At 32.6% G+C, this 26,774-nt stretch overlaps 1 protein-coding gene across 1 annotated transcript in view; it reads left to right on the forward strand.

The window, feature by feature from the left end:
• RELN (reelin) overlaps window positions 1–24,541 on the forward strand; it is a 526,398-nt gene extending 501,857 nt beyond the window's left edge. Inside the window, exons 56-64 of the mRNA XM_074268428.1 lie at window positions 1,441–1,683; window positions 3,960–4,135; window positions 6,050–6,123; window positions 7,139–7,300; window positions 7,895–8,052; window positions 10,342–10,561; window positions 11,216–11,413; window positions 11,985–12,083; window positions 23,406–24,541. Of these exons, the coding sequence (XP_074124529.1) occupies window positions 1,441–1,683; window positions 3,960–4,135; window positions 6,050–6,123; window positions 7,139–7,300; window positions 7,895–8,052; window positions 10,342–10,561; window positions 11,216–11,413; window positions 11,985–12,083; window positions 23,406–23,502 (1,427 nt within the window). The 3' untranslated portion in view covers window positions 23,503–24,541. The remainder of the gene's footprint in view (window positions 1–1,440; window positions 1,684–3,959; window positions 4,136–6,049; window positions 6,124–7,138; window positions 7,301–7,894; window positions 8,053–10,341; window positions 10,562–11,215; window positions 11,414–11,984; window positions 12,084–23,405) is intronic.
• The last annotated feature ends 2,233 nt before the right edge of the window (window positions 24,542–26,774 follow it).

Genomic DNA, 26,774 nt, shown 5'->3' on the forward strand with positions numbered 1-26,774 from the left:
ACCATATTCTTCCTAATCACAAGTATATTTTCTTTCCTCATCTTTATATTAGCAATAATAAAGCTCTTTGCACATAAATAAAAACCAAAAAAAGTTATTTGCTTAATGATTGAATATTTAAGTGCTTATAAAATATTTAAAGACACTTGAAAAGCTCTTCTTTTGTTAAGGGGTCCCCTGAACTTGTCTTTTTGAGTTGCCATATTTTGCAGAAACAGAAATCCAAAATATGCAGGAAGCCCTGCACAATGACAAACCTCCTCTCACCACTCGGGAACTGACATAATTTGTTGTTTGTACATTAAACTGGATTCCTTGTGTATCCTTGGAAGTAAAGACAGGTGCCAGTCAGTCTGCACTAAACTGGGAAAGTGCTTGTGCAACTGGCACCCATGTAGATAAGCAGACCGGGGGCAGCTAGGTGGCGCAGTGGATAGAGCACCAGCCCTGAATTCAGGAGAACCCGAGTTCAAATGTGGTCTCAGACACTTAGCACTTCCTAGCTGTGTGACCCTGGGCAAGTCACTTAACCCCAGCCTCAGGAAAAAAAAAAAAAAAAAGATAAGCAGACCATCATATCTTCATAAGAAAAAAAGAATACTGCTCTTCTCATCTAAATTATTCATGATTTCTCATCCTCTCTTATCACAATTTCACAAATATTCAAGCTTCTGTTTGGATTTTGAGTTCTTTGTCCAAGCTTAGGGTTCCACAGACATGTTCATTTCTCTTGTAATAAATCTAATTGTAATACAATTTCTCATACTTGGGATATTGCTTTTGGGTAACACTTTTAAGTGACTTGAAAATATTTTCTCCAATCATCATACCATTCATCTCTTCAGCAAATGATTGCTTAATTGATTATGCAAAGATAAACATCAGCTTGGTCTCTAATTGAATAATAACAAATCCTAGTAAGGTAGTGCATATTAATGAAATATTTTATTTTTAAAAAGACTAGAAGCTATGTTTACATAAAATCTTAGAAATTACTACTATAGTCCTATTTCTGATAAAATATAACTAGAATTATAAACTAATATACAAAAAAAGAAATAATAATAATATATAAAATGAAATAACATATAACTAGAATTGTAAACTAACATAAAAATAAATAATTGGAGTATTTTCTTTTTCTCTGGTTACCTTTGAAATAGAACAATTTTTCTTTTCATTACTCTTATATTCCCATCACTTTAGTGTTTCAAAACAGCCTAAAAAACATCTGGTTTTATTTCCTTTTTTTTTTTTAATTAAGTACCTCCTTGCACTAAGGTAGAAGACACTGAGTTAATGAAAACACTCTGTATGACTTCTTTTGTATTCTGGCTGAAAACCTCATATCAGAAGTTGAGACTATTTATACCACAAGAAATGTGATTGTTTTTGCTTTAGTGAAAACAAATCCTTCATTTGCTTGCTTTTTTGTTGCAGGGATTACTTGGACTTTGCTCCATGAGATGGATTATCAGAAGTACATTTCTGTTAGACATGACTACATACTTCTACCAGAACATGCCCTAACTAATACAACACGTCTTCGATGGTGGCAACCTTTTGTAATCAACAATGGGATAGTGGTTGCAGGTGTTGAGCGTGCTCAGTGGGCATTAGACAACATATTGATTGGGGGAGCAGAAATCAATCCCAGTCAATTGGTGGATACTTTTGATGATGGTAAGAAAGAAGACACCAAATGTTTTCTGTATTATAAACCTTCTGCCCTGTGATATATCAAACTTTAATGAATGGATGGGTGATATCCTTCTCAACATATTTTCTAACTTTAAAGCACTTTAGCATTTCCAGATTCTAAAAACTAATTTAAGAAGCTAGAGAGATGATCAGCTTCTTTTTACTATTCCATAATATTTAGCAAAAATGCTAAGTCCATGATATCATGCTAAGTCAATAATATCATGCTTAGTATTTCTACCATGCCACTAGGAAGTGAAAGCAGAGCCCAAGATATAACTTCTATATCTAAGTGAGGTTTACTGAATATATAAAAGTACTAGATTACTTAGGGTGAGGGTGAGGAAAGTGGTTGTTATATCACTCCCTTCAAAATCCTATTGGACCTGTGCTGACTCTTCTATGTCCCCACACTCAAATCTGTGAAGGGTTAAAAAAAATGATAAAACTTTGAAAAAAAATGTATCAATGCAATTTCAGAAAAAAGGCTTTGATTCCTATAGTTATCAGTAAAATGTTTGCTTTTTACCTTAAAGCAGATTTGGAAAGCATTGAATGGCTACAGTATAGGTGAATGAACTTGTGAACAATCTTTCTGACTCACAATTGGTCTTCTGAATATCTTGGCTATGGTGCATATTTAATGTCTTCAGCAGCCTTATCTGAATGAGAGGTCATACTATACAATTTCTCATAATTATCTAAGATGATGCACATTCAGTAAATTTGGGAGACAATTGTAATCTAAAGATAACCTGCACATTGCAAATTCCAATAATTATCCTGAGAATTCCCTAAAAACTAACAAAAGTTACAAGGGAAAGAAAAAATATTGAATTATAACAAGCAAAGTAAGAAAGTATAAGTGGTTCTAATATAATCAAAAGAAAGCTATTACCTTGACAAATAATCAAAAAGGATTACAATGCATTCTATTTAATAAGTTTTTCATGAATCGAGGAAAGTAATTGAATAATATGGGGATTGCTTCTGGCAGATTCACCATATGATAGGAAATAAATGGATCTCACCCCACACAGAGGCTTAGTTCACCATTTAATCTTACTTCTAGAGGCACAAATGCATACCATTTATATGATGGCACCTAGGACAGTCATGAAAGATGTTCACTCTTAAAATTGTTTTAATTTGCTCTTTCTTGCATTGCCATAGCATACTTAACTTACCATTACATGATTACAACTCTGTTATATTTTTTAAATTATCAAACATAATTTTCTAATACTGGAGAAACATTGACACTTAAGTATTGTAAAATCATTGCATTGGAACTTAATTTTTTCTTAGATCTGGCTCCTTGCTAGGGCACTGTGCACTGTATGAGCCAAGCTAAATATAGATAAATTTGCTAGAGTATGAAAAGATGATTTATCTATTCAATTAATGTCCTTAAGCTAAGTTCTAAAGATATCAAGTCAAAAATACATCAATCCCTGCCTTTTGAGAGTTTACACTATACTAATGAGGATGCACCCTATACATAAAAAGATATATTACAATGATTTAAGAAAAGAGAGCACTTAGAACTAGGGATGTCAGAGAAAGCTTCATGGAGGAAATAGTACCTCTGTCAATCCTTGAAGGAAGAGGAGGATATAAGAGATTTGTCCTGTTTAGATGCACAGAGATAGAAATGAAATGTATTAGGGCAGCTAGGTGGCACAATGGATAGAGCACCAGTCCTGAAGTCAGGAGGACTTGAGTTCAAATCTGGTCTCAGACACTTTAACACTTCCTAGCTGTGTGACCCTGGGCAAGTCACTTAAAGCCAATTGCCTAAAAAAAATGAAATGTATAGTTTGGGAAACAGTATAAAATTCATGGAAGAAAGAAATGTGAAATAAATCTGGAAAGACTTGTGAAGCTGAGGAGTTTGCATTTTATTCTAAATGTGTGGCAGAGATTGTTTTGGTAGCTGTGTGGAGGAATAGATTGGAGAGGAAAAGGTAGAATCAGGGTGGGAAAAGGCAATTAAAAGGATCCTATAATAGTCTAGGATAGAGGTGATGAAGTAGTGAACTTGGCTGCAGATGATATAGGTGAAGAGAAGGGAATGGCTGCAAGTTCTGTGAGGTGGAATCAATAAGAAATGGAATGAGGAAAAGGGAGGTAAAGATAAGTTCTGTAACTAATCTTAGTATCTGGGGAACTTGGAGGAGAGGTGTATGGGAGGGAGGGACAGATAATCATTTCTCTTTTCAACTTCAAGGTAATTTATTTCCAATTTTCAATAACAGAAGGCATTTCCCATGAAGAAAACTGGAGCTTTTACCCTAATGCAGTCAGGACTGCAGGATTCTGTGGAAATCCCTCATTCCACCTGTACTGGCCAAATAAGAAAAAGGACAAGACTCACAACATCCTCTCCTCCCGAGAGCTTATCATACAGCCAGGCTACATGATACAGTTTAAAGTAAGAGAACATCATTCATCAAATTGGTTTGTGTCATTACATCATTTATAAGGTCCATGTGTTGTCCAAAATAGAGGAGTAAATTCATCCACTAATTCACTGATTATTCAAAGAGATATGTTACCATGGACATAAGAACTATATTTCAAAGTACTTTAATTGAATAACCACAATTATTTCTACAAAGAAGCAGCATGGCAGAGTGAATAGAGACTAAACCTTGTAATCAGGTTCAGGTGCCGCCTCTGACACCCATACCGGCTGCATGATCTTAGTCAAGTCTCTTAACCCCCCCCCCCCTGCCCGGAAAGATGCTCCTCTCCACAGCTCATTAAGATAATAAATTGCAAAGCAGTTCAAGATATGCAGTGATAGAGAGAATTTCCTGATCAGATGTTGCCTATTGCAGAGAAATTACAAATCCAGTCTCTTCCCCCAAAAAACAGTTTTATCTCTGAGATCAATTTGAAAAAAATGTTAGAAATATAAATTGTTTTACCATTAAGAAATGTACACTTGCCTATTAAGGACTTTTTGCTTTTGTAAATTTTGTTTATCGTTCTGCTTTTCTTGGTCTCTATTTTTGTTTGAAGCTCTCTCATTTTCTTTGTCTTTATGTCATTTCCTGTGCCTCAGATCTTGTATAGCTTGTCTTTTTTCCCCTAGTTGTCAGGAAGATCTGAGTTCAAATATGCCTTAGACATTTACTAGTTAGGTAACCCTGGGCAAGTCACTTAACCTGCTTCAGTTTCCTCATCCATAACATGAGAATAATAGCACTTTCCTCAGAAGGCTGTTGTGAAATTAAATGCCATAATATTTGTAAATGCTTTCTAAACATTAAAATAATATATAAATGCTATTATTATTTTCTACATCTCTAGCTTTCAAAATTGCTTGTGTTCAAACATCCAATAGGGTCTCACAACACTTAAGTATATTTTTTTAAAGTCCTAATAAGTCTACACATCCATGCTTAATCCAGATGGAAGGTTGGATGGATGGGTCAATGGACACATGGCTGGTATCAAAATAAGGTAGTCTTCTATTCCAAGCCTAACTCCTCAATTTGTACCCTGGGTTTTATTCCTTCTGTTCCCTTTGCTTCATTAGTCATCTGTTCCCTGCAATCTTTTCTCCTCTCCTGACTTCTCCTAAACTACAAAACATGCTTATTGCCCTATCTTTAAAGAGAAATTTTTCAACTCTGTTTTTAGCTATCATTTTATTCTTCCTCCCCTTTACTACTAAACTAGAAAGAATAGTCTACACTCTGCCTCCATTTCTTCATGCCTCACTACTCAGTACTCCTCATCTTACTCCTCATTTGACTTCCTCCCCACCACTCTATTACCAGTTTCTTTCCTTATCTTTAAATCTAATGATTTCTTTTGTCTTCATGCTCATTGATTGTTCCTGTGGCACAGACCTCCAATACTTTAATGTCCTCTCCCCTCTTCACATCACTGACACTGTATTTTCATAATTCTCCTTATATCTTTATCAATTTTTCTCTCTAAATAGTATTACTTTCTTTTAGCTTTCTTCAAAGCTTCTTAATTGTGGATTGCAACCCCATGTGAAGTTATGTAACTAAATATAGGGGTCATGAAATTATTATTTATTATGAATACATATGATTTATATACATATTTGATATATTTGTATGCCCAGAGTTTCATTCCCTCTCCCAAATTTCTAGGGAAAAAATTAAGTATTAATTAAATAACTGGAATTAATAACTTTTGAAAAACTTACCTCTGATCTTTTTATTCCCAAGTTGCAGTTATTTAATAAGATTGATAATTATTAATTTTTATGTCTTAAGTGCCTTATGTTTTTAAAATATTTATATTTGGGATATATTATGGTATGTAACTCATGATATTAAATATCTATTCATATTTGTTTCAGATTGTAGTGGGATGTGAAGCCAGTTCTTGTGGTGATCTCCACTCTGTAATGTTAGAATATACTAAGGATACAAGGTTAGTGAAATATTTCATTATTCAATTTAAAATTAGCCTACAAAATAAAAATTTTCATCTAAATTTAGTAAAATTTCTTATAAGCTTCCTTTATTAATTGATTTAATAAATGGTTATTGAGTGAATACAGTGTGACAGGCACATTGTAGATGTTGAGACCTACAAATACAAAACAAAAAATATTGAAGGGAACATAATATTTAAATATAAATATATATACATACATAAATATGTATGTATATATATGTGCATATATATATATATATATATATATATATATATATAACAGAGTAAATGCAAAGTAATTTCCAGAATGGGTAGTTACCAGCAACTGGAGATATCAAAATAGTACTCAAGATTAGCCTTGAATGAATCTTAAAATTCTGTAAGATAAAAGGAAGGATACCAGGCATGGAATTTGGGAAAGCATGGACAAAGGCACAAAACTAGGAGACGGAGTGTTTATGAAAGATAGCAAGTTACACAATTTGTCTGGAATGTAAAATGCATGAAGAAGAGTAATGTAGGGAAGGAAGGCTGAAGCCAGGTTCTGAAGGGCATTAAACCAAAAAGAAGAGCCTGTATTTTCTAGTGAAAATCTGTTGTTGCCTTATCAATTTGCAATGTAGCTGTTAGTCCCATATCCTGACCCAGCATTAGAAAGGGATTCTGCTATATGAAATATTTTTGAAGGAGAATTTTGGCTATAGGCTTAAATATATTTAAACAACAAAGGTCAAGTGACATCTATCATGAGCCAATGTCATTAATAGTCTACTTTAATAAGTTGTAATCTTTTCTATAACTTCATGTAGATCATGAAAACTCTAACTTTTGCATTAAATAATAATAATTTGTTTATTAATCATTTGTAATAAATTGTGTAAGAATGTTTAAATCATCTTAATTTGATCCCATATATCATATTAGCTTGCTACCTTTCTCCTTTTTAAGATTATTCTAATGTAATTTCTTTGGGGTTTGAGTTTTTGTTTTTGTTTTTGTTTTTTGGTAGATCTGATTCCTGGCAGCTTGTCCAGACACAATGCCTTCCTTCTTCTTCAAACAGCATTGGCTGTTCTCCCTTCCAGTTCCATGAAGCCACTATCTATAATTCTGTAAATAGTTCCAGTTGGAAGAGGATAACCATCCAGTTGCCTGATCATGTATCCTCCAGGTAGGCTCCATAAGGGCATCTTCTCATGGAACTATCAGACCATCTCTGAAAAGCTCATATGAAGCTCTGGAGAAGCCTGAAAAAAAACAAAAGATAGTTTTAATTTTCAAACTAGAGTATGAAATAGTTGATAGGTAGCTTAGGAGCTAGAAAGACCTTAATCCAAGTCCTGACTCTTACACCTATTGTTCTGTGTAACCCTGGGTATCACTTACATCTTTAGGGAACAAGACAGCTCCCTGAAACTATACCTCACATATTTCAGGAGCCAATTTACAGTGGTACAGGAAATTTCTTCACCCAAAAGTTTACTGTATTGATAAAATCTTAAGTCCAGCCCCTATCTCTACCAAGACAAAAAATTAGCAATTGTGTTTTCGTTTAAGTAATCAATACCCATGGAAAAAGTAAGAACTTAAGTGCAAAACTGCATAGTAGTCCAGAAACTTGGACCTCAAATTTTATTTTATATCAATATCATAGTTCCCAACAATGCTACCTAGTACTTATCAAATGTGGGATCTGTAACTGTGCTAACTGATCCTGTTATTACATAATAATTCTGTGTAATAATGATACTTTTTTTCCTTATAGTGCAACACAGTTCCGCTGGATCCAGAAAGGAGAAGAGGCTGAAAAGCAAAGCTGGGGAATCGATCATGTCTACATAGGAGAAGCTTGCCCTAAACTCTGCAGTGGCCATGGATATTGTACAACTGGAGCTGTCTGTATTTGTGATGAAAGTTTCCAAGGTCAGAACTCCTGAACTTCACTCCCAATACAATGTACTAAATTTATGACTTCATTACATCTTTATGGTAATGAGTGAATAAATGAAAAAGCAGTTTTTGAGCACTTACTATATAGAAGGCATTTTATTAAACGCTGGGGATACAAAGACAAAACCCAAGTCCCTGCACTCTTACAGTTCTAATCCCTTCCTACCTCTGCTCTAAGGCATAATAATTGAAAATTATCCAATAGAGTAAGGTTGGCAATACAAACATTTCCTAAAGCATTTTGAATTTATTGTCAATGATTACTAGAGAATATTGTAAAATACTGTAAATAGATTTTGTTTAAAATAAGGAAACATCAAGAATAAAGCAAAGGAAGAAAAAAAGGAGCCTGGGACAGAGTCCTAAGGCAAAAATATCATTAGGGACAAGACACAAATGATGATACAGAAGGGTAAACTTTTTGAAGAATAATCAAATATATAGAAGCAGAAGAATGCAATGGCATGAAAATTCAGAGTTGATATACAGCAATAGGACACCAGAAAAAATGGGCTCAACTACCTAAAATGAAAAGTAGGATCTATTTGTAGTGAAAGGTTGTGCCTCCTTTTCCTAGTTTCATTGGGTAATTTGTAAGATTCATTCTAAAAGATATTTTTTTCATATCACTGTGGTCTTTTATTATTTTTGATCTATAGACTAGAAAGTCTTTAGATCAAAAAGAATAAAAGATCCTTTGCTTTAGATGTGCTGATGTTATTGAATTGTTTTTTAGTCATGTCTAACTCTGTACTCCATGTGGGGTTTTCTTAACAAAGATACTGGAATAGCTCATTTCATAGAAGAGATAAATAGGGCTAACTGACTTGATCAGGGTCACATAGATAGTGTCTGAGGCCAGAATTGAATTCTCTGGAATGAGTCTTCCTGATTGTGGGCCCAGCCTTCTATCCACTGCACCATCTAGCTGCCTTGTATTAGATTATCTTAGTGCTTTCCTAGTGGCCTGTTTGCCAAATTTTAATTTCAGACAAATGAGGCATAGTTCTGGAATTCACTTTCAAAACTCCACCATCATTCTGAACCTTCTAAATATATGTCACTGTATTTGTATTTGGGTCCGTCTTGTCTACAAGTTTAGTCCAAATGACAATTAAAAGCATAAATACTACTTTTTTTTTGAAGTCATGGTTTTTTGTGTCAATGTTTCAGACCCTACATAGGAACTCAAGGTGTTGTATAAAAAATAAAGGAGTAAATGTTGCGTTTATAGTATACTTACTCTTGAAAAAGAAAGATAATGGTAATAGATGCCTTGGAGGCAACAAGATGCTTCCTTGCTTAAGAAGTTAGGAGATCTGGATCTCACATTGGATGACATAGTTTTTTTATAAGAACTTGGGCAAATCCTTTAACTCCTGTGGGACTCACTTTCTTATTAGCAAAATGACAGACTGAAAGGTAGGAAAAGCAGAAGTCTAGGTTCCTATTTCTGAGATTCCTTCATTACATATCAATACCATACCAGAGATTTACCTCCATAGTCAAAAGGGAAATTACACTTGGGTAAAACAATAAGGAAAGATAATCTGCTGCTCCTTAGGAAAATTTGCTTTTAAGTCTGACTGGGAAGGAATCCTTTAAGTACTAAGTGGATATGCAACTAAAAATACAAAATATGGGTGATAAGGACTGAACTCTAAGGTTCTGCCTACCTGCTATATATCTTGAATGACCCTATAATTTACATGTTATCACCCATTAGAACATAAGCTCCTTTCCATCTTGTTTCATATTTTCTGAGTTTAACACGGTGGCTGGCATATACCAGGCACTTAACCAAAGGAAGAGTCACTGTTAACTCAGAATCTAAATCTAAAAGTAAAAAAAAAAGCAAAACACTAAAAAGTAAATCAATCAAAAACATCCCTATTTTTCTACTTCAATCAAGGTAGAATTCTCATGCAGAGATAACTATTATTCAAGCAGATATACCCTGGTCTTCTGCAGCATCCTTCAGCTTGCATGAAGATAAATATTTCCAAGATATTTAAATGCATTTACTTGAGCAATAGACACATTTTTTTAAAATGCTTTGGCAACTTCATATTTCAGAAAATGTTGACTTAGAGATTAAGGATTGCCTTAACCTCAAGAGAACATCCAGATTAAAGGAGAACTAAAGCTTCTCATTTTATCACTCTAGTCATAATCATAATGTACAAAGTCATAATTTTATTTGTTTTTGCTCTTTGGTGATTCTCCCAGCTTGCTCTTACAATGAATATTTTTCCCATTCAGGAGATGACTGCTCTGTTTTCAGTCATGACCTTCCCAGTTACATTAAGGACAACTTTGAGTCAGAAAGAGTCACTGAAGTGAATTGGGAAACCATACAAGGTGGTGTAATTGGAAATGGATGTGGACAGCTGTCACCCTATGCCCATGGAGACTCACTGTACTTTAATGGATGTCAGATAAGGCAAGCTGTTACAAAACCACTGGACCTCACCCGAGCAAGGTAATACAGGACTCTACATTAAGTTCTGGAAAGTGTGCTGAGTGTATATAGATCTACTTCTCTACTAATCACAGTAATGGGACAGAGCCCTACTACTCATTATCAAAAGGCAAATCTCCAAATATGGCTAGATTTTAGGATATTTTCACAGTTTACCTGTCTTCCCAATTATACTTTATTTAAATTATTAATAGACTGTTACAATTCTCGGCACACATTGGCTTGAAGGATAGAGATTTAGGAGTGAAGATTTTTTTTTTAATTTCATTATCCAGTTAACATTTTCAGTACCTGTTTGAGTTATGCTGCCTTTCAGCAAATATGAAGTATATTCAAAGCAGTATTTTAGTAGTTTTAGAGTATTATATGTAACAAACACAGATTTAACAATAAAAAAATTAAAATACAAAATTAGCCTGAGATGTTTAGAATATATTATTAAATAGAAATTTAACACAATTCAATATTAAGATATGTTAGAAAACTGCATACTTCTCTTTTATGCAGATTTTGAAATCAGAGTATATATGCATGTATATACATATAAGTATGGATGGATGGATAAAAAAATTATACATGTATAACCAACTTTATTACTTGCTGTCATTTTCTTTAAAATGATTTCCCCTGGTGTGGTTTTGTTTTGTTTTACAGCAAAATAATGTTTGTTTTACAAATTGGGAGTACTTCACAGACAGACAGCTGCAATACCAATCTGAGTGACCCCAACACTGTGGACAAGGCAGTTTTACTCCAATATAGCGTAAATAATGGCATCACTTGGCAAGTCATAGCACAGCATCAGCCAAAAGACTTTATACAGGCCCAAAGAGTGTCCTATAATGTACCACTGTAAGTATTGTATTTCTAAAGGCATTACAAATATATACCATAATTTTCTGTTGAGGGGAGAAGCAAAGATGAATAAATGAAAAATGAAAAATAAAAATTATCAGCTGTTTTCTAATATTAACCAATAAACAAGGAATAAAGAATAATAATTAAGGAGGAAATAATTACATTGCTATTTGGGTTGTTTGTGATTACTATTTGCATATTGACCAACACTATACTAGGTGCTATGATGAAAGTGTAAAGAATAAAAAATTTTGAGCTTTAAGTTCATATAGACTAAACCTATAACTTTATAGATGAGAAAAGGCCTTATAAGGTCACAATCAAAAACAGTAGTCAGGATATGTAACCAACTTTTCTGATATCACACCCAATTATTTCCCTATCCTATATTTACATAGTCCCTCAAGTAAATTCTAAACCTGTGGGAATATTTATAATAGTACCTATTACTTTAGCTAATCCACATTTTGTCTTTTTGAGATCATGTTTCCATTTCAGAAATTAAGTCCCAGAAAGTTATTCTTTTTCATATTTAAATTGCCTTATTCTCTGTTTGTAACCCTAGGGAAGCACGAATGAAAGGAGTTTTACTTCGTTGGTGGCAGCCACGCCACAATGGAACAGGTCATGATCAGTGGGCTTTGGACCATGTCGAAGTTGTCCTGTGAGTATCTAAATCATGTCACATACCATATCCATTTCAGAGAGTTTTTTCCTTTAATTCCTTTAATATGGCATGATTCTTTACTCCAATAGAACTGTTCCTGATTAATGCTCTCTGCCAGATCACTTTGGCTTATATATCTTTTAATGACAGCAAAAAATTCTATATGTTATAATCAATCACTGAAGAAGAAAAGTACAAAATAGAACAATGGTCTTTGTGCTTTAGAAACTTTCAAAAGCAATATATTCATATTAAAGTTTTACAATATTTGTTTAAGTTGGTTAGGGCTGGCATCTCTATAAACAGGAGAAACAATATACCCTGACTGTTGCTTGATGAGGTGATTTGCACTGTGTTCACTTAAGAGTGAACTATCTAGTTTTCTATGCAGAATATTACTTTTAGAAATATCCAAAAATATACATTAGCCACTAATGCCTTAAGCATTTTTCCCTTTGCTGGGAAAAATACAGCACAGAGAAGCTTTCACTTTATCATGATAGACTCTCATTCTCAAGTCTTTTCCACAGCTTTCAAATTGTGTGTCTTCACTTCATCATTTCTCCCATGTAATGATGATAGGGGTCTCATCACTCTCAATTAGCCCGATTGACTATGTTCCCTCACAGAGAGATGACTTGCTTTTTCTCTAACAATCTAGTTCCTGTAGAACTGAAATGCTTATATCTCGACGGGTTCGGACCGATGGCTCCCCGTGGTTGAAAAGGAGAGGCGAATCTTCCCGGTAGATAGGTTCAAATGTTCATTCTGTTTACCAAAAAAAAGCAAAAGCACTGAAATCAGGGTTTGGTTTTTTTTTTTGCTGATTTCAGTCATTTTGAAAGTGAAATTTAAATGATCAATTGGTAGGAATGTCACCAAATTTGTTTTCTTTCCATCATAGCCATGAACCAAATTATTTAATCTTGAATTAGCTATTGACTAGTTTTCACTGAGGCACCTGCTTGCATGGCATCCATATCAATCCCCAAACCAAAGAGCAAAACAATCTACACCAGTCCCCACTGTGCGCTCTGCTGCTTCTACACAACTTGCTGGGCTCTGCCTCCATGACATAAAGATGAAGTTGAAAGAAATGGAGGGAGGGTCAATGATTTCCAGACTCACCTTCAATGAAGGAAGAGGCTGACTTACTACTGTTAAGACAGACAGAGATCTTTCTAAACCATCCCCTTCTGGATTCTGAAAGGAACCTTTACAAGATAAAGGATTTTAAAGCAACCTTGCTATGATTATTTTTCTTTTAGGGTGATTTAAAAAAATCTCCCTAAGACATCAGCCCATTTCTTTGCTTTCAAGTCATGTGTCTCTTGCCAAGAAAAACTTGCATCCACATTCTTGTTCCTATAATATATGAATCAGCTCCTATGAAAGCATTAGTTCTTGATAGTCTCACTAATTTGGCATTACCTTTATGGACCCCACAATTATTAACTAGAAAATATTTGATGTGTTCTTTTCCCTTCCAGCTACCAATGAAATTGAAATTACTTTTTTTATTTCTATTGTATCATTGAGAAGCCCACAATCACTATGGTTCCTAGTCCCTTAGGCTTAAAAAAAAAAAAGAAAGGAAATGTACAAATCCAAAGTAGAAAATAATCCAATAACAGGGTTTGAAAGAGAATCTGACATTCCTCATTCTCCGGTCAGGGCTTTAAATTGCCTTCAGGATATCAGAAAGAACACAAAGTGCTTGTATATCACAACTCTTGAGAATTATGCCATCTAACGTTTTGGACTGAGTCATTCATTAATGGCCAATAGAGAGTTGTTGGAGTTGCATTTTTGGAACTATCAAACATACACTGGGTTATTATGAATGACAGTTCAGATAATATAATGCTTATTTATTTCACTGGTGCTGCTGTGATCTGGATTTTCAAGGTAACTACATTTTTACCCCCAGGTCAGACAATTCTCAAAATTCAAAGCACTGATCATTTGACAAAAACTCTTAGAAATTCTCTATAGGTTCTGTATACACTCAACCTGTATTACTGCTTCTGGCTATCAAGTACACTAAAATACTCCCCTTACCTCTTTAAAAAAATGAGAATTGGTACAAAATGCATTGAACGCAATTCTTTTTCCTCACATTTAAAAAAAATTCATAGAGTTTCTTTGTTAGATAAACTATTCTAAAAATCAGTTTTGTTGATTCTTTTTCAAGGAAATTTAATAGCATATCATTCAAATATCATTTTTACTACTACATAAATTATGTCAACTTTTTGCCTTCTTTCACCTCTTTGGAGAAAAATAATATAAAGTCAGATTCAGTAAATTAGTCTAAAAATCCTTTATATCACAAAAGCATTTCAGTTCAGTCATGCATTCAGCATATCTGAGAATGTATGATTTAAGTTATGAGATTAAACAATTTAGTATGTAAGGTATAATTCATAAGAGCTCATCTTAATTATTCTCTAATAAACACATGTGCCTTGCAGATTTCCAAATGAATTATGAGGGTAAAAACTTCAATATGGTCAAGGAGAGGTGTTTATTTATTTCGAAGTAAATAAATCTCTTTCTACAGTTTAGACTACATTTCCCTTCAAATGTTTAACTTTTAAGGAAATTACATTTTCAGAACCATATTTTTGATGTTTTCCATTTGTCTTATTATTTAACATTTCTATGCCACTATATATTTTCCAAGTATAATTTTAGCATTTGTCAGCTAATTTGTACTTAATTTGATAGTTTAGTAAGCTACTTTCATTCATTCATTCATTTTGTGTGTCTAAAGTAAATAGAAAACAATAATATTTTTTAAAACCAATTTTAAGCAAAGGGAACCAAAGTGCCTAAGCAGCTCTCATGCTGCTTTCCAAAACTATCACTAATTAATTACTTATATAGGTCCAGCAGCCACTGTTTGCTTAAGAACAGAAAAGTACACCTAGAAAATCCCATCTATTGAAAGTAGTATTCTCTGAAACTTGCTTTTTCTTTCCTAAAGTAACCTTATTCTTCCTAACTGGAGATGGAAATGACACTCCAAAGAGTAGCTTCCCTAATTCTAATACACCTAGAAGGATAGCTATCAACATGTTATTAAAATTAAGGGTCTAGGATGTTTATTGCTACTTGTTTGGGTTTTTTTTTTTTGTTTTTGTTTTTGTTTTTAGAATGTGTCTGTATTTTAAAGCAAGACTGACAACAGAGGTTTTTTGTTGTTGTTGTTGTTTTATTATTTTTGGTTTTTTTGTTGTTGGGTTGTTGTTGGGTATTTTTTTGGTCTGCCTCTTAGGCAGTAAATTAGTAGTCAAGCATGGTATCTTATGCTGAGTTCAATCTCAGCTCCTGCCCTCAATATTAACCACAAAGCAACAGCTGATAACCAGTTTTAATTGCAATATCAAGATAATTTGAAAACTTATGAATGCATCTCAAATGGGACAGAGATAGGGACTGAAGTTTTGATTTCATTGGTGAAGAGTACATGCAGATAAGAAATGTTATTCTATCAAGCAGGCTGACACCTCCTTCTCTGTAATTTGAACCTAGAACACTAAGGGATTAAGCAATTTTCCCAAGAACACAAACTCAGTAGACTCTATCCATTATACTGTACTGCCTCTCCTTAAATGACATTACCTAATAACTATTTGGATGAGTCTTGTTTTGGGTAGTTCTGTTTAAATTTTAAAATCCATTTTATGACAAAGATTTCAGTTTTCTAAATAGGGGAATACATATCGCCAGTCCTTAAAAGACAAATTTAAATAAACGTTTAACTTACTTGCTTAATATTCAATAGCTGCTTGAAAAAAAAATTTCCATTTCTGATACTTCTCAATAAAACTGAACATCTTCAGAATGAAATTAATCTCTAATGTTCTGCTAAATATAAACACCAAATATACTGAATTGTCCCCATCCCAGCCTCATTAGCTCTATCAAGTAAGCAAATGTTTGACACTGTAACGTGGGGAATGAAAGGGGATGAAATAGCTACCAAGAAATTGAGGGGAAGGGGAAAATGTCTGGGTTTGCTAGCTAGAGTAGAATATTTTCTCTCCAAGAAACTTTTGTGAATACATTTTGGGCAGATCCCTCACAAGATCCATGCTGGTGGCGGTTCTTCTTATGATAAAAGAGTATGTCCTGCCAATCTAAGAACATTTTTTGCAGGAAACTACTGCTTGTATCTTAAGAACTTCCCACACCCAACTATGCATTTCATTTGCACATTTCATCATCCTTTGTCCTAGTCCAAATCACGACCTGTCATCTGCACAATGAAGTAGCACACTTTTTGCATGTAAATATTGAAAGTTATTTCTTTTTAAAATAGTGAGTTTTTTAAAATGTTTCAAAGTTCATTCAGATTTCCTAAGAGGAAAATAATGTACTATCAACTATAGTCAAAAAGAATTTATCACGTTTTTATTAAAATTAATTCTTCCATCACCATCACATCATGCTATTCATTTTCAAGATAATGGCGCATTTTTGGCACAAATGATTTGAAAAGAAAAAGTATACTGGACTTGTCCTGTATTTAAAACTGAACTCTATTATCTAGTTTAATGGGCTTTCCTATTGCCAATTACTTAGAATCTCTAGAAATGAACATTTTGTAAAATAATGAGCAAAATATCTAATTAAAACAATAAGAACAATTGTTACATTATTACCTTAACACGTGTACTTTATTCACAACATTTATGCCAAATGTATTACTATAAGTATTTGTATTTTGACATATAGTTATGAATAAATATTGCATGTTGTATCATGTAGAAAAAATTATTATATATAGTGGTTTAAAAAGAATATGACATAATTTTTTTCCATTTTTATTTTCAAAAGAGATGAAAAATCCTATATTGCCTCTAAGCCTCATCAGACTTTTATGACTAATCACAGTGCTGCATGCATTGAAAGGCATTTTTTAACTTGTGTTATATTTCATTATTTGCTGTCATTGGTTTTACACTAGAGTAAGGTAAGTACTATTACTGAATGGTGGGAAATGCTTAGTAGTGAAGCTTCTTCAATTTCACTTATTATGGGGGGTGGGAAGGGAACAGAATGACTTTGCCATTGAAGAAAGTCTGTTCAATGAGTGGGATTATTAGCAGTCTTTGAAATATCTGGTCATGTAAACGAAGAATTGTCATGTTAATTAAACTATATATTACAATAACTATAGCTTGGACCTTACTGGTTTTGAATAAAGTATTCCCCCAAATATACAGTTCAACCCTAAAATGAGTTCTCTTATAAAAAAAATTTAGATATATATTAAAAATAATTATTTATGTCTTGTTGGTTTTATATAAGCTTGATATGTTTGGCTTTTTTCTTTTAAAAGCAGCCTACATTTAAATCAATACAGCATGTATTAGGCACTTTTGATTGGCTCCATACAAATCTTCAGATCTTAATGAGCTGCCCTTGAAGAAAACATTAAGAGAGAAATTTACCTTTCAAATCGTTTTAAACCTGTGTTTAAAAGTAAACTCTTGACAGGGGGAAGAATTTTATTATATTCACAAGTCTTTTATTCATGATACCTACTTTTTGGTCAAATTGGTCACTCTTGGTATGTACTTGTATATGCAAAACAGGCTATTTATATTTCAAATTTGACTACAGAGAAATGCAGTACCATTTCATTGGTGAGTATGAATGGTAGCCCAGATGAGATAAAAGTCCATATGGTTCATTTAGTCTTAAACTGACCAGGGCAAGCCAACATGCCATAAGAGAATTAAATGGCTTATCTTTGCACTAGATGCAATGTTTTTATTTGAACTGCGGACAAAGCCTTTACTTTGGCCATGAAGAAGTTAGTGACTAATTTCTTTAATTTTATTAAAAATTCCAAATATTTATGAAGTTGATGTTACTTTCTCAATATGCATCAACTTCCATTTTCTTAGAAACTGAACCCACTCAAAAATCATCTGATTTTTAAAAACTGAAGAACAAAAACTGAAAGGAGCAGAAATTATACTGATTACTCCAAGGATCTTTCTATATCAGTTTGCTGCTAGAATGATGGTGTTTTGTAATTCAACATGCTACTCAAACTCCTAGTGAAAGAATGAAAAATAGAGTAATTGTTTGCAAGGATTCATTGTAGCTCATTCTGACTGCTTTCAACCAATCATAGATAATTGGAAGGTTTTGTTTGTTTGTTTGTTTGTTTGTTTAAGACTACCTTTTTGGTCGTTGCTGAAGATAGGTGACACTCCCCTAACAATGTGACTTGGGAATGAGTTTTTTACTTCAGGGTTTCTAGCTGGCTCAGTGGATAGAGCACCAGGCTTCATCTTCCAGAGTTCAAATTCTATCTTAGAAATTTACTAGCTGCTCAATTCTGGGTAAAGCCTTTAATCCTGTTTGCCTCAACTTCTTTATCTATAAAGTGAGCTGGAGGGAAAAAAAATGGCAAAACACATCAGTATCTTGACCAAGAAAACCCAAATGGACTGAAAAAATAACTAACAACAAATTACATATTTCCTCTGCATTTATAATCTCAGTGACTGAAACTTTAGTTTCCTTCAGACCTAATACAGTTTCCATTATAAGATTCTCTCATTATATTCATCAGAAAGATGAACCCATGGATCTGTTTAAAAGAAACATTAAACAGATCACCAAAGCAGTATGGATCATCACTCTCAAAAGAAGCCTGTCATCTTTAAATTTATTAAAATTCTCCTAAATACCTGGATAGTAAGTTAGGTACTTGAAAATTGTAAATTCTTCAAAAGTGACTTACAGCTTACTAAGTAGTCTCCTAGAAAATGAGAAAAAGTTTTATTGCAATTTCCCAAATGCCTGACTTAAAACTTGAGTGCACTTGAGAGATTATTAGAAAACCTAGTGCTATTAGGATTTTATGTAATTTACTCAAGACTGGTAATGTTGCCATCCCCCAAAGTAGAAGCTTTTTCAAAACTGGATCAGTATTTTGACCACTAGAAAAGGTGACTGAATAAATACTATACAGAAGTGTAGGAACTATATATATAAAATCTTAATTTATGTCTTTCAGTTACAAACTTTTTATCAGGCAGTGGGAGATATAAGAACAGAAAACAATCTCTTTGTTCAAGGAGCTTATATTCTATTAGAGAGGCAACTTAGACACATATTTACTATATCACTTTATAAAAATAAAAGATATGGCAAGAAAACACCATGTAAATGTTATGTCATTTATCTTGAAAATAAGCTCTTTTCAGCGGTAAAAGTTAAAAGGGGGAAGGGCCAACAATATAAAGGCACAGAAATGCATTATCACAAATAGGTACCAGGAAGACAACCAGTTTGGCTGGGCAATAGGGAATATATATATGGAAGTAATAAGACTGGAAAGGTGGGTTTAGACAAGGCTGTGAGGACTCTAAGTGTTAAAAAAAAAAAAAAAAAAAAAAGAGGGAGTTTATATTTGATTTTAGAGATAATAGATATTCCCAGGAATTACTAAGAAGGGGAGTAACATGGTAAAATTTACACAGTAAGAAAATCAATATGGCAACTCTATGAAAGCTGGATTGGAATGAGGAAGAGGAACCAATAAGGAAACTAGTGAAATGGTCTAGGCAAGAAATATTAAGGTCTTTAACTAGGGCAGTGGCCATGTGAGTAAAAAAGGCATGAGAGAAATGTTGAGGTAAAAATGATATGTCATCATTATAAAATTCACTAATTGAAGTATGTTTAAAACCTTAGAACAAGAAATAAGCTTCTGACATTAGGCTGATGGCACTAAAAATTGAGATAAGGTGCCATGTCTTATCTTCTCGAATAAATAGACATTTATTGAATAAGCAGGGATTTGAAGTAGCACTATAATAATTTCATAATCACTTAGGAAAACTGCTTTAGTGTCGATTATCAAATTAAGAAAATTAATTTTCTGAGTATTTTATATATTTTCTGAATTCTAAATTTAGAACCTTTTTTGCTCTTTGATTCACCACTTTAATTATATTTTTTGTTCTTCTTAAACCTTTTTTCAAGTCATATCTGACTCTTCATGATCCCATTGGGGTTTTCTTGACAAATTTATTGGAGTTATGACTTTCTCCAGCTCATGTTACAGATGAGAAAACTGAGAAAAACAGGATTAAGTGCTTTATCCAAGTTCACACAGCTAGTCTGAGACCAGATTTGAACTCAGGAATATGAGTCTTCCTGACTCCAGGCCTGTCACTCTAGCCCCTATTCCACCCTAGTTACATTTTATGCAAATATTTTAAATACAATAATTATAATTATTTTTGCCTTGTGGTAGTAATGAATAATAATTCTCAATAGGAAGTCAATCAACAAATATTTATTAAGAAGCCACATTATGCCACGTACTATAAGGGGAAACAAAAATATAAATGAGTCATGGATAGAAATAACAATACAAAACAATAATATATAAGCATTGTATAGACAATAAGTACTATATAAGAATTAAGAAAAGTAATAAATCACTTCTGGTTGTGTTGATTAGGAAAGGAAAGGTGATGGGGTTTGAACTGGGCACTAAAGGATGGGTAAATTTTCAATAATCAAAGATTATTTGAATAGGACTCTCCTGAAGAAGGAAGTAGCATGAACAAAAATTAAGAAAGTGTAAGGCAGAAGTGGGACAGAACAAAGTTGTTTTGCTTAAAGGAAGGCTAGTATAGAATAGTGGGAATGGCAAATTGATGATTACATTGTGAGTCTCTGACTAAGGAATCTAGAAGTTTTCTATAGGCTATAAGGATAAATACTCATAGGTTTTGAGTTAGGGAATGATGTGATGAAAACAGTGTTTCAGAAAGAGTAGTACAGTAAGAATGAGGGAGAGATGTTAGAGGAAACCAAAGACCTATTCATAGGATGTTTACAAAAGGAATGGAAAGTAAGAAATATAAAGTTTCCTATACAAAAAGCCAAATACCTGGCCATTTTACTTTGTATTAAAAACAAAGTCTAATCCATGTAAGCAATCAATAAACCTAGCAAAAAGGAAAAAATTAATTTTTGATCACTGACAGTTTTATATGATAGACATATCTCATATGGAGTGGATCTCATTGAAAAAAATTATTAATTCTATCAGTAGATCACAAAATGTAGGTGATGAATTTCTATTACCAAAGTAGATCAATAATTTCTCTGCACTCTACATGGTGCTTTGTAGAATAACTTTCAGAAACCTAATGTTCAATAAATATTTTAAACTGGCTGACTTACTTTTGAGAACCATTATTTGTGATTACTCTAAGGCTAAAGAATTATAATTCTGGAAAACTAGAGATTAATAACTTTATTGAGATCACAGCCTAGGTTAAATTAGATTCAAATTTAAAATTTTAGGGAAAATCTGACTATTATTATTACTAAGAACTTTTAGTTGAGATTGGGTTGTTCCATTCTCTAATTCCCTTACTTTGATAACATATGAAAATTAGAAGACTTTACAAGAAACTGCTTGGATTTTCCCATGTATCTGTGGGTGTACATGCACACATTTATATTTATACACATACATAATAAGTTAAAAAACTAAAAAATAATTGGTATTTAAATATTTCATGAAAATACTTTCACATCTATTCTTAATTATAAACAGGGAAAATATGCTTGTCAAATAGCTCTTAATGATTTTGATTAAATAAGATCTGATTTAAAATTTAACTTAGTAACATTTTTCTCCTAAAGGCCCAACTTCCTATTTTGCCTCTAAATTTGCTCCTTTAAAAAAAAAAATTTAAAAAAAAAGTGTACCTTATTATAGTTTTTCTTTTTTTTAATTAAAATCAAAATACTTCAGCATAATCAAATACCTTGCCAGAATTGTAATCACTAATTACCAACGTAAAAAGCTATGTCATTCAGTCAAAAATAAATTACCTACCATTTCATCTCCTATGCAAATTATCAATGCATGTCTGTGACATAGAATTCTAAATTTAGGGACCTTAGAAGCTACAAAGTCCAACTCATGTTATAGATAAAGAAACTGAGGCACAGAGAGATAAAATGAATTGTCCAATGTCATACATTTAATAAGTGTTTTTAAAAGAATTTTAATTCATTCACATCTTTCTGATTCAAAGTCTAGCACCTCTCTTCCCATATTGCAGTTATATCAGTCCATACACTTGGCATTTTCTATGATACAATGAAATGTAACAAATGATCTCAAACAATGACAACCTTCAACAAAATCAGTGACTTTTTAAAAGGCAGATACTTTTGACATTTGCAAAAGAATTCATAGAGTTTATAGCTGTTACCTAACAAATTTATTGTGTCCTCAAGGGTCGAGTTCTCTTCCAGTGGTGGCCTTCTACTTTATATAAGTATAAAGTACTTAATTGAAAATACTTTGGATATAGATGCAGTATAAAGACAGAAGGAATAAGTTATGTTATAATTTTACCTGTCATCTTACTAGCACATAGTAGGTATTTAATAAATGAATATTAACCTTTTATCAATATATCCTGTGATCCATTTACAATTTGTTTCTTCTTCTTAGAAAAAAAAAATGTTCTCTGTATAATGACATTTTTCTAGCATCTATCTCTTCAGCCTCCTCATATTCTGGTTTTCTATCTATTCATTTCTAATGTGAATTTTTGTACTACCACATCAGTATTATAGGGAAAACTACAATACAATGAGAACTTATCCATTAAAGACTTTCATGAACAAAAAAAGAGAGGAAGGAAGAATACAGCCACAGCTTCACACTGCAGCCTAGCATTCTAAGAATGGGCTACTTCCACATTTCTGTATGAGTGTGCAAAAAACGGGAAGGTTAAGACAATTCAATCCATAGCAGTTATCCAAAAAAAAAAAAAAAAGTAAGAAAAGTTGGAGTCAGAGGAGGAGAATAGAGTACGTTTGTTCCCAATTTTAAAATAATTTGAATCAAGTGAATATAAACATCAAATGTAGAAAATGTAAGAGTAAATTCAGTTCATTTATGCTATGAAACATAATATCTTTAATAATTTGGATAATTATAATAGATTATAAGAAACATTAGGAATATTAGGAAATTTCAAAATAAATCAGGTCAATTCAAACATTATAAAGCACTTTCCAAGTTTGCCAGGAACTATGCTATGCATTGGAGAATCAAAGAAAGTTAAAAAATAGTATCAATCCTTAAAGAATTCATAGTAAAAGAAAAAATTCCTTATAAATGGTGAGATTTTAGCTGAGATGATGTCAGGAAGTAATCACAAGGTAATAACTTAGGGCCCAAAACAGATTTTGCTTTAAATGATATTTACGTTTCTTTCTCCCCACCCCATTTCCTTTTAACAGCACTCGCAAACAAAATTACATGATGAATTTTTCACGACAACATGGGCTCAGGCATTTCTACAACAGAAGACGAAGGTCACTTAGACGATATCCATGAAGAAACAAATTGTTTTATTTTTCCTCCCAACATGTGATGTGTTGCTTTCCAATCTCCTAAAACTAGCACTGCATCTGGTATCAGGACTTTTCTTCGAAAGGCTTGATGAATACCTGAGAGCTTTTCTCCAGACAGAGTGTACACCACTTTTTCACACTGTGAACTAATGAGAAGTGACTTATTTTCTCATAGCTAAATGTTTTAATGTTGATGTGTCTGTGAAAATTGTGATCTGTTGTAATATCAGTTACAGTGGCAGTATTGGAAGTAAGCAACTAATTGTTTAACAGGAAAAAAAACTTTAAGCACAAAATTTAAGAGATTTTATGTTTTAAAATGACATTTAATACAGTATTTAACATTCTTGGTCACATAGCTATTTAAGTGAATTGTATTTCAGCTATGTATCATGTTTTCTAAGATTAAGTTATCATTGTTTGTCCTTTATGTACTCTCTTCTACAACATAACACATTGGCACTGTATTGACTTGTTATGTTGTTGTAATATTTTGCTGCTGATTTTTTTTGGGCTACTTACACTCTGATATCATGCAGGAAGTAAACAGAAATTTATGATTGAAAAGACACTTGTAAAAACATTGCTATCTCCTTTAATATTACTCTTCAATATGTCTGTGGGTTAGCGCTGTTTTGTGAATAAGAATTACCTAAATTTTTCTTTCTACTAAAGGACTGTGGATAAAGCACAACTCCTTTCATCCCACCCCACCCCAAAAATTCCCCATTTCCTTAACTGAAAGTAAATACTATTTTCTGTGGCTGATTTACTAACAGTAACTGCCATTTTGTGTTTGTGGTAACAGAGTGATTTGTAAAACAGTGGATGTTTTCATTGTGTTCTCTTTGTGACTTGTTTCTCTTGCGGGTCATATTTGTATCTTCTGATAAAGTTGTACCTACACCAGCAACAGTATGATGGTTGTATAGCCCTGAATTGTCTATTATCATAAATGCAATTTCACTCCAAGGTGAAATAAACTAAAGTTCCATGCTTCAATAAAGATTATGTCAAGAAAATTCTACTTGTCCATTGTCAGTTTTTAGAAATATATTATATCAAGGTTTGGTGCTTTTGATCAGGCTTGTAAAAAGAAATGAAAGATGTCTGGTTTTCATATATTCCTGTTAATCCTAACAATAATGAAACTGTTTGGTATGGAGCATCACTTGAACTTTACTCATACTAGAATTGGTTCAAGAAGAGAATAACATATACATTCAGTTGGATATAAAAATATATCTTACCCTAGAGAGAAGGGGAAGGACTGATAGAAGAGAGAGCAGATTGGGAAAGGTAATGAATGGTCAGAAGCAAAATATTGCTAGAAGGGATTTGAAAATGGAGGGAATAAAATGTGATAACTATAATTATGACCATAATTATTAATATTAATGGGATGACCTCATCCATAAAATAGAAGTGAAGTGGATTAAAAAACAGAATATAATATATTGTTTACAAAAAATACATTTGAAACAAACACACAGAACAAGAATAAAAAGCTAGAGCAGAATCTATTATACTTCAGCTGAAATTTAAAAAGCAGGGATGGCAATCATGACCTTAGACAAAAGCAAAAATATAACTAATTAAAAGAGATAAGGAAGGAAACTACATTTTGTTAAAAGGTACCAATGGCAATAAAGTAATATTAGTACCAAGCATTTATGCATCAAATGGCATAGCATCCTAATTTTTAAAAGTCAAGCTTAATTATGAGGAAATACATAGTATAACTACACTATGAAGGACCTCAATTTTCCCCTCTCAAAATGAAATAAATTTAAACACATAATAATCAAGAAAGAAGTTAAGGTGATGAACAAAATTCATCAAAAGAAAAGTTAAATTATATGATACACCTCTGAAGAAAATGGAGATAGATATGGAGATATGAATGGAGATAGAAAGAAAGAAACCTTCTCAGCAATACATGGCATCCTCACAAAAACTGAACATGTATTAAACCATAAAAAACTCACAATCGAATGCAGACAAGCAGAAATATAAATGCATCCTTTTCAGATTATATTCAATAATAAGCTATGGAAATAATCAAATCTCAAAGAATGAGTGGGTCAAAGAACAAATCATAGAAATAAAAAGTAATTTTATTAAAGATACGACAACAAAATATGAAATCCAGTCAAAGCAGTATTTAAAGGAAATTTTATATCTCTAAATGCTTATGTGAATAAAATTTTAAAAAGCAGGTCAATGAATTAGGCATGCAATTTAAAAAAAAACTAGAAAAAGAACAAATTAAACATATCCAATTGAACATCAACTTGGAAATCCTGAAAAATCAAAGGAGAGATCAACAAGCTGAAAGTAAATCATTGAACTAATAAATGAAAATAGGAGCTGGTTTTATGAAAAAATAAAAACAGATAAACCAAAGATTAATTTGATTAAAAAAAATCAAATTATCAGAATCAAAAATAAGGCCACTAATGAAGAGGAAATTAAAGCAATAACTAGGAGCTATTTTGTCCAATTATATGCCCATAAATATGACAATCTAACTGAAATTATCTATATTAATGATGAGGAAATAAAATACCTAAATAAACCCATCTTAGAAAAAAATTGACTAAGCCACCAATGAATTCCCTAAAAAAAATTCCCTGAATCAGATGGATTCATAAGGACTTCTACCAAACATTTAATGAACAATTCCAAACTATTTGGAAAAATAAAAAGAAGTCCTACCAAATTCCTTTTACTACATAAATATGATGAAGATACCTAATCCATGAAGTTAAAACAGAGAAAGAAACCATAGATCAATTTCTCTAATGAATGTTGATGCAACATTTTTAAACAAAGTACTCAAAGTACTAGCAAGTAGATTAGAACAGTACATCACAAGGATCACATACTATAATCAAGTGAAAGTTATACCAGGAATGCAGTGCTGGTTCAATATTAGGAAAATTTAGCATAGTTGACCATATCAATAACTAAACCAATAGAAACCAATATTAGCTCAATAAATGCAGGAAAAGCTTTTGACAAAAATATATACCTATTTCTAATTTTAAAAAAAAATACTAGAGAACATAGGAATAAATGGGGCTTTCCTTAAAAAGATTAGTATCCATCTAAAAGTATCAGTAAGCATATCTATAATGGGAATAAGCTAAAGGTCAGGGGTGATTCAGAATGGTTGCCCAATATCGCTATTATTATTCAATATTGTTCTAGAAAATGTTAGCTATAATAAAAGAAAAAGAAACTAAAGGAATT

This window comes from Sminthopsis crassicaudata, chromosome 5 (genome assembly GCF_048593235.1).
Source record: "Sminthopsis crassicaudata isolate SCR6 chromosome 5, ASM4859323v1, whole genome shotgun sequence".
Taxonomy (NCBI): domain Eukaryota; kingdom Metazoa; phylum Chordata; class Mammalia; order Dasyuromorphia; family Dasyuridae; genus Sminthopsis; species Sminthopsis crassicaudata.